This window comes from Heteronotia binoei, chromosome 21, assembly GCF_032191835.1.
Source record: "Heteronotia binoei isolate CCM8104 ecotype False Entrance Well chromosome 21, APGP_CSIRO_Hbin_v1, whole genome shotgun sequence".
Taxonomy (NCBI): Eukaryota; Metazoa; Chordata; class Lepidosauria; order Squamata; family Gekkonidae; genus Heteronotia; species Heteronotia binoei.
This window is the reverse complement of record NC_083243.1, coordinates 26,784,063-26,799,479: the sequence shown is the minus strand read 5'-3', so window position 1 is coordinate 26,799,479 and position 15,417 is coordinate 26,784,063. Positions and strand designations below refer to the sequence as shown.

The window sequence follows — 15,417 nt, the reverse complement described above, 5'->3', positions numbered from 1 at the left end:
CCAGCTCACACATTTTTGTCTTACCTCAGGAAAAATGGCTCCCAGAGCAAAGTAATTGATACAGCAGCTCACAACTTTGATGCCAGTAGCTCACAAAACAGAATTTTTGTTCATGCCGTAGAGGAAGCATTGACACCTATGGGTTGGGAAACACCTGGAGATTTGAGGGGGGCTGGAGCCTGGGGAGGGCAGGGTTTGGGGAGGGGAGGGACCTCAGCAGGGTATATATATGTTGTTTACCCTCCAAAGCAGCCATTTTCTCCAGGGAACCTGATCTCTATTATCTAGCGATCAGTCATACTTAGGCTTCCCAACCCCCAGTCCCAGCGAGGGATTCCCCAGTTTTGCAGGCTTCCCCCCGCCCCCTGCTAGCTGGATGGTGGGGGACGCCCCTCCCCCTCAGCTACCATGTACCTCTAGATCTTGGGCAGGACCTAGGGTTGCCAAGTCCAACTTAAGAAATATCTGGGGACTTTGGGGGTGGAGCCAGGAGACTTTGGGGGTGGAGCCAGGAGACATTTAGGGTGGAGACAAGCACAATACTGGAGTGATATTGGCCCTATGACCCATTCCCATCAGTATTCTGGCTGCAGCATTCTAATGATCATGGCTTTTTATTTTTTAAAGCAGGAACTCCTTAGCATATTAGGCCACACACCCCTGATGTAGCCAATACTCCAAAAGTTTATAGAGCTGTTCTTACAGTGCCTACCGTAAGCTCCAGGAGGATTGTTTACATCAGGGGTGTGTGGCCTAATATGCAAAGGAGTTCTTGCTACAAAAAAGCTTGTTAATGGAAGCTTCTGGACATTCTTCAAGGGCAGCCCCAGGCAGAGCACATTGCTGTAGTCTAATCTAGATATTACCGAGGTATGAATGATTTTTTTTTGTATGTTCAAATCCATGAACAAGTGAAGAATAGCAGGACTGTAGGAAGAGTATTCTCTCATCTCTGGTTAGCTAACAATTCTGCTTATAGATCTTGTTAAAAAAAATCCCTTGTGCTTGTGTAATAATTTATGCAAAGGATGTCCTTGCTCTTCTCAAATGCCTTGTAAATCATTAAGCCCCTATATAGGGAATTTCCCCAGGGCCTTGTCCCTCCTTTCCAGCACTCAATGTTTTTTAATGTTAGAAGAAAGTGAAAGTGAAGTTGGAACATTTCCCTTCCCTTCCTTCCGTGTAAGCACAGACGTAGATCCCCTCCAAACACAAAAGGACCTTCTTTGGGAGTTCAGTACACGGTGCCTTTCTTCACGAAGTAAAGCCAAAGAAGATGACATCTCGTCCTACCTCTGTGGAGGAAACCTCTTGACATCTGTTTCTGGAAGAAGAGTTAGAGGAACAGCCAACTCTGTCCAGGTGAGTGTCTTCTGGAACCACTGTGGCAGGACCTTTCCCAGTTTTTGCCAGGTTCCGATGGAACAAATGTGTGCGTGTTTGTAGTGGGATTGTTTGTTGCAGTCAAAATAACAAGTGTCTTAGGCAGTGTTCCCTCTAAGCTGAGTTAGCATGAGCTAGCTCACAGATTTTGAGCCTCCGGCTCACACATGCAGTAGCTCACAATTTTAATGCCAGCAGCTCACAACCTAATGTCAGTAGCTCACAAAGTAGAATTTTTGCTTAGAGGGAACATTGGTCTTAGGGCACTTTAGGAGATGAATACAACTAAATCTACTGTTTCTGAGGAAGAACTGGGGCTGCCAGCCTCCAGGTGAGGCCTGGAGATCACCCACTTTTACAACTGATCTCCAGCTGGCAACAGGGTTCCCAGGTCTGTGTTGGAAAATACCTGGAGACTTTGGGAGTGGATCCAGGAGAGGGTGGGGTTTGGGGAGGGGAGGGGCCTCAGCATGAACATAAGAACATAAGAGAAGCCATGTTGGATCAGGCCAATGGCCCATCCAGTCCAACACTCTGTGTCACACAGTGGCCAAATAGCCACTGATGGACCTCTGCTCCATATTTTTATCTAACCCCCTCTTGAAGCTGGCTATGCTTGTAGCTGCCGCCACCTCCTGTGGCAGTGAATTCCACATGTTAATCACCCTTTGGGTGAAAAATTACTTCCTTTTATCCGTTTTAACCTGACTGCTCAGCAATTTCATTGAATGCCCACGAGTTCTTCTATTGTGAGAAAGGGAGAAAAGGCCTTCTTTCTCTACTTTCTCCATCCCATGCATAATCTTGTAAACCTCTATCATGTCACCCCGTAGTCGACGTTTCTCCAAGCTAAAGAGCCCTGAGCGTTTTAACCTTTCTTCATAGGGAAAGGGTTCCAAACCTTTAATCATTCTAGCTGCCCTTTTCTGCACGTTTTCCAATGCTATAATATCCTTTTTGAGGTGCGGTGACCAGAATTGCACACAGTATTCCAAATGAGACCGCACCATCGACAATGAGACCGCACCATGGGACAATGCCAGAGAGTCCACCCTTCAAAGCAGCCATTTTCTACAGGGGAGCTGATCTCTGTCAGCTGGAGATCAGTTGTAAAAGCCGGAGATTGCCAAGGACATCCTATTCATAATCCCAGGGTTAAAAAAACAAAAAAACCCCGCTTTTGCCCTGTATTCAAAATTGCCCCCTAAGCTCTACAAAGTAACTCAGTTTTCGGTTTGCAAAACAAAACAAAGAAAAACCTATGAGACTGCTAAAGCCTAGGGTTGCCAAGTGCAATTCAAGAAATATCTGGGGACTTTGGGGGTGGAGCCAGGAGACTTTGGGGGTGGAGCCAGGAGACATTAGGGGTGGAGCCAAGATCAAGGCTGTGACAAGCAGAATTGAACTCCAAAGGTAGTTCTGGCCCTCACATTTAAAGGGACGGCACACCTTTTCAATTCCTTCCTTCCATAGGAAATAAATGAAAGATAGGGGCATCTTCTTTTGGGGCTCATTGAATTGGACCCCCTGGTCCAATCTTTTTGAAACTTGGGGGGTATTTTGGGGAGAGGCACTAGATGCTATACTGAAAATTTGTTGCCGCTACCCCCAAAAACAGCCCCCCCGGAGCCCCAGATACCCGCAGATCAATTCTCCATGATTTTCTATGGGAATAAATCTCCATAGGGAATAATAGAGTTCCCAGCAGACATTTCCCTCCCCTCCCCCCGCTTTCTGACGACCCTGAAGCAGGGGGAGGGCCTCCAAACCGGGGGATCTCCTGCCCCCACCTGGGGATTGGGAACCCTACTAAAGCCACCAGTAGAGCTTCTAAAGTAAGGTGAAACTGAGTAGTAAGAATCCTTCTGCCTGTAAGGAAGAACAATTCCTTTTTGTAGGAAGCCAACCAGGTGCCTCCTGAGTCCAAGTTCCAAAGTATCAAATCTGCATATGAATTCCAACTCAGCAAAGTCGTTCCCCAGTGTATTTTTTTTTTCTCGGCTGCAGTGGATAGATATGCTCTATTTATAGTTATACTTCCTCCTCTTGTTATTCAAAATTAAAATGTGCCCTTTACAGTTTAGGAGAGTTTTGTAGGGGGATGGGTTATACTTGAGAGTAACTATAGAAATTTATCAGGGTAGCACAAGCGGACACCCTTCAGAAAAAGCAGATATGTCTTTATCTTACATACAAGATAATAGGAGAGTCAGCATGGTTTGGCGGCTACAAGTGGTGGACTCTAATCTGGAGAACTGTGTTCGAGTCCCCATTCCTCCACGTGAAGCCAGATGGGTGACCATGAGTCAGTCACAGTGATCTCAGGATCTCAGCTCCACCCCCTAACAAGTCTAGCTCATCACCTAGTGGTGCATAACACTTAATGAGTTAGAACTGAAGGCTGCCAGACAATCTTCGAATCTCCTGGCTATACCACACACAATGCCATCTGATTGTTACTATTATTACTAAGGTTGCCAAGTCCCTTGCAGCCTATTGTACCATAGAGTTTTCCCTCCCAAATGGCTACAGTGTCTGGGAAAACCATAGAGTTTTCCTGGAAATGCCTAGAGTGGCTGCTGCGTGATGTCGCCGGCGTGATGACGTCACTTCCAGGTGACGTCATCATGCCGGTGACATCGGCGGAAGTTCCCTCTGCTGGCCCAATGTGGACTGGGGGCTTGGCAACCCTAATTATTACCAGATAGCATAATAGAAGCAGCAAATCCATGCTGCCCACCTGCATACCTTTCTGCAGGCCTAGGAAGTCTTGTGAATATATAAAGACCCCAACCTTGTCTTTGAGGCTTCCTCTTGTATTATGATGGGGGTGGGCAATCATTTTACTATCAGGTATAGTGACGAACTGATTTCTTTCCCTCCTAACATATCTTGCAGTCAGGAGAACTAAAAGCTCAAAAAATGCTGCTGTCAGTCCAAGATGTTTTAGTCACTACTCACACAGTGGATATATCTTTGTCAATTTTTTTAAACTGGAATCCTGTGTTATTGTCAGGAATCTGACCAGCAGAAGTCTATAAGTCAGGGGTGTCAAACATGCAGCCCAGGGGCCAAATCAGGCCCCCAGAGAGCTCCTATCAGGCCCCTGAGCAACTGGCTGTCATCTGCTTCCTTCTCCCTCTCTCTTGCTTCCTTCTGCATAACAGCTTGCTTTGCAAGGCTTGCTCAATCACACGGGAGCTACAGAGCAAAACCTCTATCATCTCCATTGGCTGAGGGTCCTCCCTTAGGAAGGAGGGGGGAAGGCAGAGCTGGCTTTGTCAGGCTCTCTCGATCACACAGCAGACTACTGAGCCAAGCCTCTCTTCCTTCTATTGCCTGAGGCTCCTCCCACTCCTGGTCCCCTGGGGAAGGAAGAAAAGAACAAGAGCTTTTTTTGCCCAGTTCCCTGGATCCCATGGGAGAAATACAAATGTTTTATTTTATTTTATTTTTTAAAAAATATTTAATTTTGTTTGTCTGTGTCCTTTATAAAGTTTATATCTCTGCTACCTAAAGGCAATGGCAAACCACCCCATAAGAAGAAAATGTTGTGATGTGACATCACCCCATGGGTTGGTAACGACTCAGTGTTTGCACAGAGGACTACCTTTACCTTTTTACCTAATCTTAAATAGGTACCCACATGGTCCTGCCAAGGTCTCATTTATGTCAGATCCGACCTTCATAACAAACTAATTTGACACCCCTGCTAAGTGATGTTGGGGAGCTCTACCTGTTGAATATTTGCTTTTCAGACAGCTGTTGTGCAAGAAGACTGTAAGAAAAACCTAGTTGGGACACCAGTTGTAACATAAGAACATAAGAGAAGCCATGCTGGATCTGGCCAGTGGCTCATCCAGTCCAACACTCTGTGTCACACAGTGGCCAATATGTGTGTATGTGTATGTATGTATACACACACACACACACACACACACACACATATATATATATATATATATACTTCCTTTTATCCGTTTTAACCTGACTGCTCAGCAATTTCATTGAATGCCCGCGACTTCTTGTATTGTGAGAAAGGGAGAAAAGGACTTCTTTCTCTACTTTCTCCATCCCATGCATTATCTTGTAAACCTCTATCATGTCACCCCGTAGTCGACGTTTCTCCAAGCTAAAGAGCTCCAAGCGTTTTAACCTTTCTTCATAGGGAAAGTGTTCCAACCCTTTAATCATTCTAGTTGCCCTTTTCTGCACGTTTTCCAATGCTATAATATCCTTTTTGAGGTGCAGTGACCAGAATTGTACATAGTATTCCAAATGAGACCGTACCATTGATCTATACAGGGGCATTATGATACTAGCTGATTTGTTTTCAATTCCCTTCCTAATAATTCCCAGCATGGCGTTGGCCTTTTTTTATTGCATTCTAGGGTGGCCAGACCGTCCCGGTCTCCCGGGACATTCCCGGTTCTGGCCACCCAATCCCGGCTCCCGGGCTGCCTATACCGGGACCATTAAAGGTCCCGGTTTAGGCAGCCCCGGAGCCGGTGGGCCGCGGGCGCCGGCGGGGAAGGCGGCGAGTGAGGGAGGGAGCGTCCCTGCGCAGGCGCAGGGACGCTCCCTTCCTCACTCGCCGCCTTCCCCGCCCGCGCACGGGGCCCGGCGGCAGTGGTGGAGGCCTCTCCGTGGCCTCCGCTGGTCGCTGGAAGCCCTCCAGAGACTCTGGAGGGCCTCCAGGGACCAGCGGAGGCCGCGGGGAGGCCGCGGGGCACCCGGCGCTGGTCCCGGAAGGCCTTCCAGAGCCTCTGGAAGGCCTTCCGGGAGCAGCGCCGGCCAGCGAAGGCTTCCCCGCGGCCTCCGCTGGTCCCTGGAGGCCCTCCAGAGTCTCTGGAGGGCCTCCAGGGACCAGCGGAGGCCGCGGGGAGGCCGCGGGGCACCCGGCGCTGGTCCCGGAAGGCCTTCCAGAGCCTCTGAGTCGTTACCAACCCATGGGGTGATGTCACATCACAACATTTTCTTGCAGACTTCTTATGGGGTGGTTTGCCATTGCCTTTAGGTAGCAGAGATATAAACTTTATAAAGGACACAGACAAACAAAATTAAATATTTTTTAAAAAATAAAATAAGAGTCTCTGGAGGGCCTCCAGGGACCAGCGGAGGGCGCGGGGAGGCCGCGGGGCACCCGGCGCTGGTCCCGGAAGGCCTTCCAGAGCCTCTGGAAGGCCTTCCGGGACCAGCGCCGGCCAGCGAAGGCTTCCCCGCGGCCTCCGCTGGTCCCTGGAGGCCCTCCAGAGTCTCTGGAGGGCCTCCAGGGACCAGCGGAGGCCGCGGGGCACCCGGCGCTGGTCCCGGAAGGCCTTCCAGAGCCTCTGGAAGGCCTTCCGGGACCAGCGCCGGCCAGCGAAGGCCTCCCCGCGGCCTCCGCTGGTCCCTGGAGGGCCTCCAGGGACCAGCGGAGGCCGCGGGGAAGCCGCGGAGCAGCCGGCGCTGGTCCCTGGAGGCCTCCAGAGGCCAGCGCCGGTAGTGGAGAGGCCCGGCGCTGGTCCCTGGAGGCCTCCAGAGGCCAGCGCCGGCAGCTCCCTCCCTCTCTCGCCGCGAGGCCGCCGCCGCAGGACTCCCCGCCGCCGCCGCTGGATGCCGCCCTGGAATCAGGTAAGGGGGCCGAAAGCGGGGGGGGGCGGGGGGCGGCCTTCCTTTCTTCCCTCCCTCCTCCCTCCCTCCCTCCCTCCCTTCCTTCCTTCCTTCCCTCCCTCCCTTCCTTCCCTCCCTCCCTCCTCCCTTCCTTCCTTTCTTCCTTCCCTCCCTTCCTTCCCTCACTCCCTTCTTTTCCTTCCTTCCCTCCCTCCCTCCTCCCTTCCTTCCTTTCTTCCTTCCTTCCTTCCTTCCCTCCCTCCCCCTTCCTTCCTTCCTTCCTTCCTTCCTTCCTTCCTTCCTTCCTTCCTTCCTTCCTTCCTTCCTTCCTTCCTTCCTCCCTCCCTTCCCTTCCCTTCCCTTCCCTTCCCTTCCCTTCCCTTCCCTTCCCTTCCCTTCCCTTCCCTTCCCTTCCCTTCCCTCCTTATGTTCTTATGTGACACAGAGTGTTGGACTGGAGGGGCCACTGGCCTGATGCAACAGGGCTTCTCTTATATTTTTATGTGACACAGAGTGTTGGACTGGAGGGGCCACTGGCCTGATCCAACAGGGCTTCTCTTATGTTCTTATGTGACACAGAGTGTTGGACTGGAGGGGCCACTGGCCTGATCTAACAGGGCTTCTCTTATGTTCTTATGTGACCAGAGTGGTGGAGTGGATGAGCCATTGGTCTGATGCAACAGGGCTTCTCTTATATTTTTATGTGGCACAGAGTGTTGGACTGGAGGGGCCACTGGCCTGATCCAACAGGGCTTCTCTTATGTTCTTATGTGACACAGAGTGTTGGACTGGAGGGGCCACTGGCCTGATCTAACAGGGCTTCTCTTATGTTCTTATGTGACCAGAGTGGTGGAGTGGATGAGCCATTGGTCTGATGCAACAGGGCTTCTCTTATATCTTTATGTGGCACAGAGTGTTGGACTGGAGGGGCCATTGGTCTGATGCAACAGGGCTTCTCTTATATTTTTATGTGGCACAGAGTGTTGGACTGGAGGGGCCACTGGCCTGATGCAACAGGGCTTCTCTTATATTCTTATGTTACACAGAGTGTTGGACTGGAGGGGCCACTGGCCTGATGCAACAGGGCTTCTCTTATGTTCTTATGTGACGCAGAGTGTTGGATTGGATGGGCCACTGGCCTGATCCAACAGGGCTTCTCTTATGTTCTTATGTGACAATACTGACTTTGGTGGACCCAAGCACTGATTCAGTGTAAGGGAGCTTTGTGTTTGTGACTGGAGTAGATAATACTGACTTTGGTGGACCCAAGCACTGATTCAGTGTAAGGGAGCTTTGTGTTTGTGTCTTCTGGTGCAATTTTGTTCTCAGATCCTGTATTTACTTCATCAGTATATGGGATAAGGCACTTTCTCAACTGTGCTGCATAATGCAGCCTATTTATTTTGTCCTGTTGGCTCTGTTGGCTCTGTCTGCGCCACCTTCATCACTTTCGGGGTGTGGATCCCCCAGTGGGGTGGTCTCGTGACTCCCTCCGCCGGCTGTTTCTGATAGCCCTGCGCCCCCTCTTTCATTTGATATGTGTCCCGTGCGGGTGCCACCCTCCCCCCGGGAGATGCCGCAAAATGAGCCCCCTTGAGGCTTATGGCGGCAGGGCTCGGGGGAAGCGAGCTAGACTGCTGTTCTTTTGAGGGGTTATAGAGTGTTTTGAGCCCGTCCCTGTGGCATTGGTCCCATCGTTGTGGGGCCCAGGGGGCCGGCGCAGCGGCACGCTGAAGCAGCCTGTCGGTCACTTCCGGGTTCCTGTCCTGCATCTCGACCTGTGTTATTAGTGACAGGCTGCTTCGGCGTGCCGCTGCGCCGGCCCCCTGGGCCCCACAACGATGGGACCGATGCCACAGGGACGGGCTCGAAACACTCTATAACCCCTCAAAAGAACAGCAGTCTAGCTCGCTTCCCCCGAGCCCTGCCGCCATAAGCCTCAAGGGGGCTCATTTTGCGGCATCTCCCGGCGGGAGGGTGGCACCCGCACGGGACACATATCAAATGAAAGAGGGGGCGCAGGGCTATCAGAAACAGTCAGCGGAGGGAGTCGGGAGAGCACCCCACTGGGGGATCCACACCCCGAAAGTGATGAAGGTGGCGCAGATAGAGCCAACAGAGCAAACAGGACAAAATAAATAGGCTGCATTATGCAGCACAGTTGAGAAAGTGCCTTATCCCATATACTGATGAAGTATATACAGGATTTCAGAACAAAATTGTTTCTGGCGGTGATATTTGGGGGATTTTTGGGGATGTCACAGGAAGTGCTGTGAAGTCACTTCCTGTTTCCGGCAGTGGCATTTGGGGGAAATGATGTCATTTGGGGGAAATGATGTCACAGGAAGTGATGTCACTTCCCATTTCCGGCAGGTGACGCGGGGAAATGATGTCACAGGAAGTGATGTCACTTCCTGTTTCCTGTGGTGGCATGCCGTCACCGGAAGTGACGTCACTTCCTGTTTCCGGCGGCGCGCGCACACCCCTACCTCCCCCCCCCCCAATGTGTCCCTGGCTGGCCTTCAGACATTATGGTCACCCTATTGCATTCGCACACTGTCTTGACATTTTCAGTGAGTTATCTACCACGACCCCAAGATCTCTCTCTTGGTCAGTCAGTTCACAACCCATCAACTTGTATTTGTAGCTGGGATTATTGGCCGCAATGTACATTACTTTGCACTTGGCCACATTGAACCTCATCTGCCACGTTGACGCCCACTCACCCAGCCTCATAATCCTCTCTGGTTCACACCACCCTGAACAATTTAGTGTCATCTGCAAACTTGGCCACTTCACTGCTTACTCCCAACTCCAGATCATTAATGAACAAGTTAAAGAGCATGGGACCCAGTATTGAGCCCTGCGGCATCCCACTGCTTACCGTCCTCCACTGCAAAGACTGCCCATTTATACTCACTCTCTGCTTCCTATTAATTAGCCATTTTTTGTTCCACAAGAGGACTTGTCCTTTTACTCCATGGGCATTTTCTCACTGACCTTACTCAGTTTACATTTGTGACGCAAAAGCCGTGGGACTTTGCGGCTCTTCCGGGTTCTGCGGAGCAATTAGTGCGAAATCCGCGCAGACGCTGCACGGTGAAGAGGGACGTGGCTCCCGAGTAAGGTCAGTGCGAAAACGCTCCATGACTCTCAAGCTTACTAAAGAGCCTTTGATGAGGAACTTTATCAAAAGCTTTCTGGAAGTCAAGGTAAACAACATCTATTGGGTCCCCTTTGTCCACATGTTTGTTCATCCCCTCAAAGAAATGTAACAGGTTAGTGAGGCAAGATCTTCCCTTACAGAGAACCCATGCTGAGTATTCCTCAATAACTTGTGTTCATCAATGTGCCTACTCAATCTGTCCTTGATAATGCTTTCTACCAATTTTCCCGGTATTGAAGTCAGACTGACTGGCCTGTAATTTCCCGGATCTCCTCTGGAACCCTTTTTAAAGACAGGGGTGACATTTGCTACCTTCCAGTCCTCAGGAACGGAGGCAGATTTCAATGAAAGATTACATATTTTTGTCAGGAGATCCATAAGTTCAACTTTGTCATCTCGACCTGGTGACTTATTAGTTTTTAATTCGTCAATCAGTTGTAGGACCTCTTCTCTTGTCACCTCAATCTGACTCAGGTCTTTCAACACCCCTTCCAAAATTAGTGGTTCTGGAGTGGGCAAACCTCATCTTCCACAGTGAAGACTGAGGCAAAAAATGCATTCAGCTTCTCAGCCATTTCCCTATCCTCCTTCAGTAATCCTTTTACCCCTTGGTCATCCAAGGGCCCCACTGCCTCCCTGGTTGGTTTCCTGCTTCTAATATATTTGAAGAAATGTTTATTGTTGATCTTTATGTTTTTTGCAATATGCTCCTCACAGTCCCTTTTCACCTGCCTGATCACAATCTTGCATTTGTTTTGCCACAGCCTGTGTTCCCTTTTATTAATCTCACTTGGACTAGCTTTCCACCACTTAAAGGAGTCCTTCTTACCTTTTACAGCTTCCATTACTTTGTTTGTTAACCATGCAGGTCTTTTCTTATACCTGTTTGTGCCTTTCCTAACTTGTGGTATATATTTTATCTGAGCTTCTAGGATTGTAGTTTTAAATAGCCTCCAAGCTTCCTCAAGGGTTTTGATTGTATTTACCTTTCCTTTCAGTTTCCTCTTCATAGGTCTCCTCATCTCTGAGAATTTACCCCTTTTAAAGTTAAACATGGTTGTGCTGGTCTTTTGGGGCAACTCCCTATTTATACAAATTGTGAAATCAAAAACGTTATGGTCATTGCTCCCAAGCGGTGCGATCACTTTTACATCTCTTACCAAGTCTTGGGCATTACTTAGGACCAAATCCAGGATCACCCCACCCCTGGTAGGTTCTGTGACCATCTGCTCCATAGCACAGTCATTGAGAGCATCTAGAAACTCAATCTCTTTCTCTCGACCTGAACACATATTGACCCAATCAATCTGCGGGTAGTTAAAATCACCTATTATGACACAGTTTTTACGTTTAGCCGCTATCTTTAACCCTTCCACCATATTATAATCATCCTCTATCTTTTGATTTGGTGGGCGATAACAAACTCCCATAGTTAAATTTCCTTTTGGGCCCTCTATTTCGACGCAAAGCATTTCTGGAAGAGAATCTAATTCTTTGACCTCAGTCTTACTGGACTGTATACCCTCTCTGACATACAGAGTCACTCCACCTCCAACCCTTCTCTCCCTATCCTTCCAATATAACTTATATCCAGGAATCACCGTGTCCCACTGATTCTCCTCATTCCACCAAGTTTCTGAAATTCCCACAATGTCTATGTTTTCTCCCAACACTAAACATTCCAACTCACCAATTTTACTTCGAACACTTCTAGCATTTGTATACAAACATCTATAATTTCCCAGGCTAGTTAGGCCTGCAACCTTCCTCCTGCTGCCTCAAGACTTTGGCAGACACTCCATACTGATTGTCACCATCTCAGTGGACAACTCTGATTCATTACCCGGTAGAAAAGTAACAACTAATCCTTCATCTCTTTGAGATGAGTCCTCCCGAACCAGAGACATTTCATTTCCTGTCGGCTTTCCCCCAACACAACATGGGGCAGATTAGGGGGACAGTATTTCCCTTTTACAATAATGATGTAAAAACATGTAACACACACTTGGGAGATGGCTGATTACAGACCGGCACTCAGAGGCGCCTCTGAAATCCCTCCCCAGAAACCCTCCAGACACCAGACATCTGGCACCCATCCATGTCCTGTACTCACCCTGTCCTCCAGGCCGATCCACCCAGCCCAAAAAGCTACAACTTCTGAAGAGGTAGCAAATGTTTGAACCAGCCACCAGTCGCCTCCTTGACTTCCGGAAGGGGAAGGGCACACACGAGGTGACTTGGCAGTGTGGAAGTGCCAAGCCGCCCCAAGCTGTTTCTGGCATTTTTCTCTTAACAGGCCAGTCAGAGTGCTTGTGCCCATGAACGCTCAACCCATTAAGAAAAAAAAACAGAGCAGCAGCTTCTGAGGCACCTCCCCATCTGGAAGCGCCTGGCCACCTCGCATGGATTGGGCCACCTTGCGTGGAGGCTCTGAGACGGCTCCTTTTGAGCTGTCCCACTTTCAGCCACCTCCCAGCCATAGTGACACAAAACAGGAAAGGGTTTTGTAATGGAAATTTCTGTATGTTTCCCTGATGAATGGCATATGAAATCTGTATCTTCTATACAACTGTTAAGGTCTGGGAACCCTCTCCTCCTCTGCATCTGGGTCAGTCTTGTAAATGATTGCTTTTATGAGCGTTTGTGGCAATGTAGTACATTTTGTGTCTGCGGAATGGTAACCATGGCAATCCAAGCATTTCTGATTTTCAGAAATTTCAGCAATTGAGTGACCCCTGTGGACCTCCGGTAGCCAAGGCAGAGCACGCAGACAATGGGTTCACATGGTGGGTCAGGCACCGGGAACGACCCATTGTAGATATTAGGGTGAATAAGCTGTGCAGAAGAAAGGAATCAGCCCAGGATTTGCCATGACCCTCTTGATACCCTTGAAGATTTTTCTATCGCAAACACCATTCAACACTTTGAGAGATGAAGTTGCCATCCACATCTCACAGCTCCAGGAGCGAATTTCTTCATTTTTTCAGGGAGATGCTTGGCCGTTGCAATGAATATGTTTAACCCAGGACTGCCTCTGTCCCAGAGGAGCAGAGCTGAGCAGAAGGTTAGAAAACCGCAGATTAACAGCAGAAGAAGGAATTTCTCTATTCTGAGTGCCTATCAAGACAGCAGTCAGGGGTGGGGGAAGCTGGAACGAATCACTGAATCGGCTCTGCGGCAACATTAGGAAGTAAGAACTTGACAAATATGTAGTTGTCCTCGCATGATATAAGAGCTGCTGGTGGTGGGGTGTAATGTTTAGAGTGTTGGACTAGGACAGGGGTGGCCAAACTGCAGCTTGGGAGCCACATGTGGCTCTTTAACACATATTGTGTGGCTCTCAAAATCCCCACCACATCAGCCAGCTTGGAGAGGGCATTTGTCTCTTCAAAGCACTTTTCCAAGCCAACTGACGGCTTGGAGAATGCATTCAAAGTTAACTGCTTTCTTTCCTCCTCTCCCTCCCCATTTATTTGTCTTCCTTCCTTCCTCCCTCCCTCCCTCCTTTCAAATATCTGATGTTCATGTCTTGCGGCTCTCAGACATCTGGCATTTATTCTATGTGCCTCTTATGATAAGCAAGTTTGGCCACGGACTAGGAGCTAGGATACCCCAGTTTCAAATCCCCACTCTACCATGGATGCTCGCTAGGCGGACTTGGGCCAACCAGACACTCTCAGCCTTACCTACCTTACAGGACTGTTGTGAGGTTAAAATGGAAGGAAGGGGTGTTGTAAAGTACTTTGGGTCCCCATTGCTTATTATGTAATTGGCATAATTGGCCAGCTTCATATGAAGATGAGGCTTCCTGGATATCTGGGAGCAAAGGATGGCAACCAAAAAGAGAAGGGAAAAGAAACTAAACCAAACAAGCAAAAACTTCCAAAGGAAGTTCAGAATATTCACAAGGAACCAAAAGTTAAACAGCAATAGTTAAAGACAAAAGTGCACATATTTATTACAGAAACATAAAAATATGGTAGGGGCCCAAATGAAGCCTCATAAAATTATCAAAATGACAAATGCACAAGAATGACCTGATACATTTTGGCCTGTCGAGGCCTTCTTTAGAGGTCAAAGAGTACAACTTACAACAAAGTCCCTGTGGCACTGTGTTAAGTGTGTGTATATTAAGTGTATAGGACCCAAAATGTAATGTTCCAATCTGGAAATGAATGACCTGCCCCCCAAAAAAATGGGGGGGAGAGGCCACAAATGTATCTGGCCTTAGGTCAGCAGCAATTACATATACTGGAAATAGTAATATTGCCAATATATATCTTCTAGCTTAGGTCCTAAAAGTAAAATTCCTAAAAGTAAAAGTCCCCAGGTATTTCCCAACACAGGCTTAGGGTTGCCAGGTTTGTATTGGGAAATACCTGGAGACTTTGGGGGGTGAATCTGGGAGAGGGCGGGGTTTGGGCAGGGGAGGGGCCTCAGTAGGGTACAATGCCAAAGGGTCCAAAGTAGCCATTTTCTCCAGGGGAGCTGATCTCTGCCAACTGGAGATGGGTTGTATATGCGGCAAATCTCCAGGTTCCACCTGGAAGCTGTCTGCTCTGTCAGGGCCAGTGTAACATCAGTATGTATCAGATACATGCTTAACTATGGGAGTCAACAGTCAGGCTTCGACCAGCTGCTGTCTCTCAGCAAACCCTTTGCTTTTGTTTTTCAGTAGTCCCAGTCACCTTCTACAAAGCTAACATGGGTGACAATAAAACAGGAATGCAAGAGGCCAATATCAAAGCAGAATCTCTATTAGAATCAGGGTCTCCAGAGAAATGCATGGAAAGTGAAGGCAGCTCTTGTGTGGCCCAGTTAAATTCTCCACCTTTGAATAGTGAAGGAGACCAGGAGACCAAAAGCACCAAGAAGGCTTTTGTTAGAGTGTTGAGCTTCAGCAGAGGAATCCCAAAAGCCTTCAAAGAGATATCGACAACAGAGCCTGGAATCCTTAGATCCAGCAAACGGTTTTCAAAGCGAAGCTCTAAACTGATAGAAGACCATGAAGGAAACAGCAGTGTTCCAGAGGAAAGTGTGGAGATTAAAGATGATAGTGTGAAAAAAGAACCATCCTCAGGTAAGAATCTAAGATGTTGTTACTGGGTTGCTGTTCGTCTTCTTGGCTTTACCTAGGCCTGGAAATGAGTAGGCAAATTGTCCCACTGGTGGCCAGATCTCAGCATAGGTATGGGTGCCAGCTACAGTCGGGGAAATTCCTGGAGATTTTGGGGGTGGGGCCTGCTGAGGGTGAGATTTGGAAAGGATCTCGGTGG

The 15,417-nt window shown here is 48.8% G+C and overlaps 1 protein-coding gene across 1 annotated transcript in view; it reads left to right on the top strand.

Moving 5' to 3' along the window:
• Positions 1-1,152: 1,152 nt before the first annotated feature.
• The window catches only part of EXOC3L4 (exocyst complex component 3 like 4), a 69,123-nt gene continuing 54,858 nt past the window's right edge, over positions 1,153-15,417 (top strand). The window contains exons 1-2 of the mRNA XM_060262837.1: positions 1,153-1,362; positions 14,817-15,221. Of these exons, the coding sequence (XP_060118820.1) occupies positions 14,846-15,221 (376 nt within the window). The 5' untranslated portion in view covers positions 1,153-1,362; positions 14,817-14,845. The remainder of the gene's footprint in view (positions 1,363-14,816; positions 15,222-15,417) is intronic.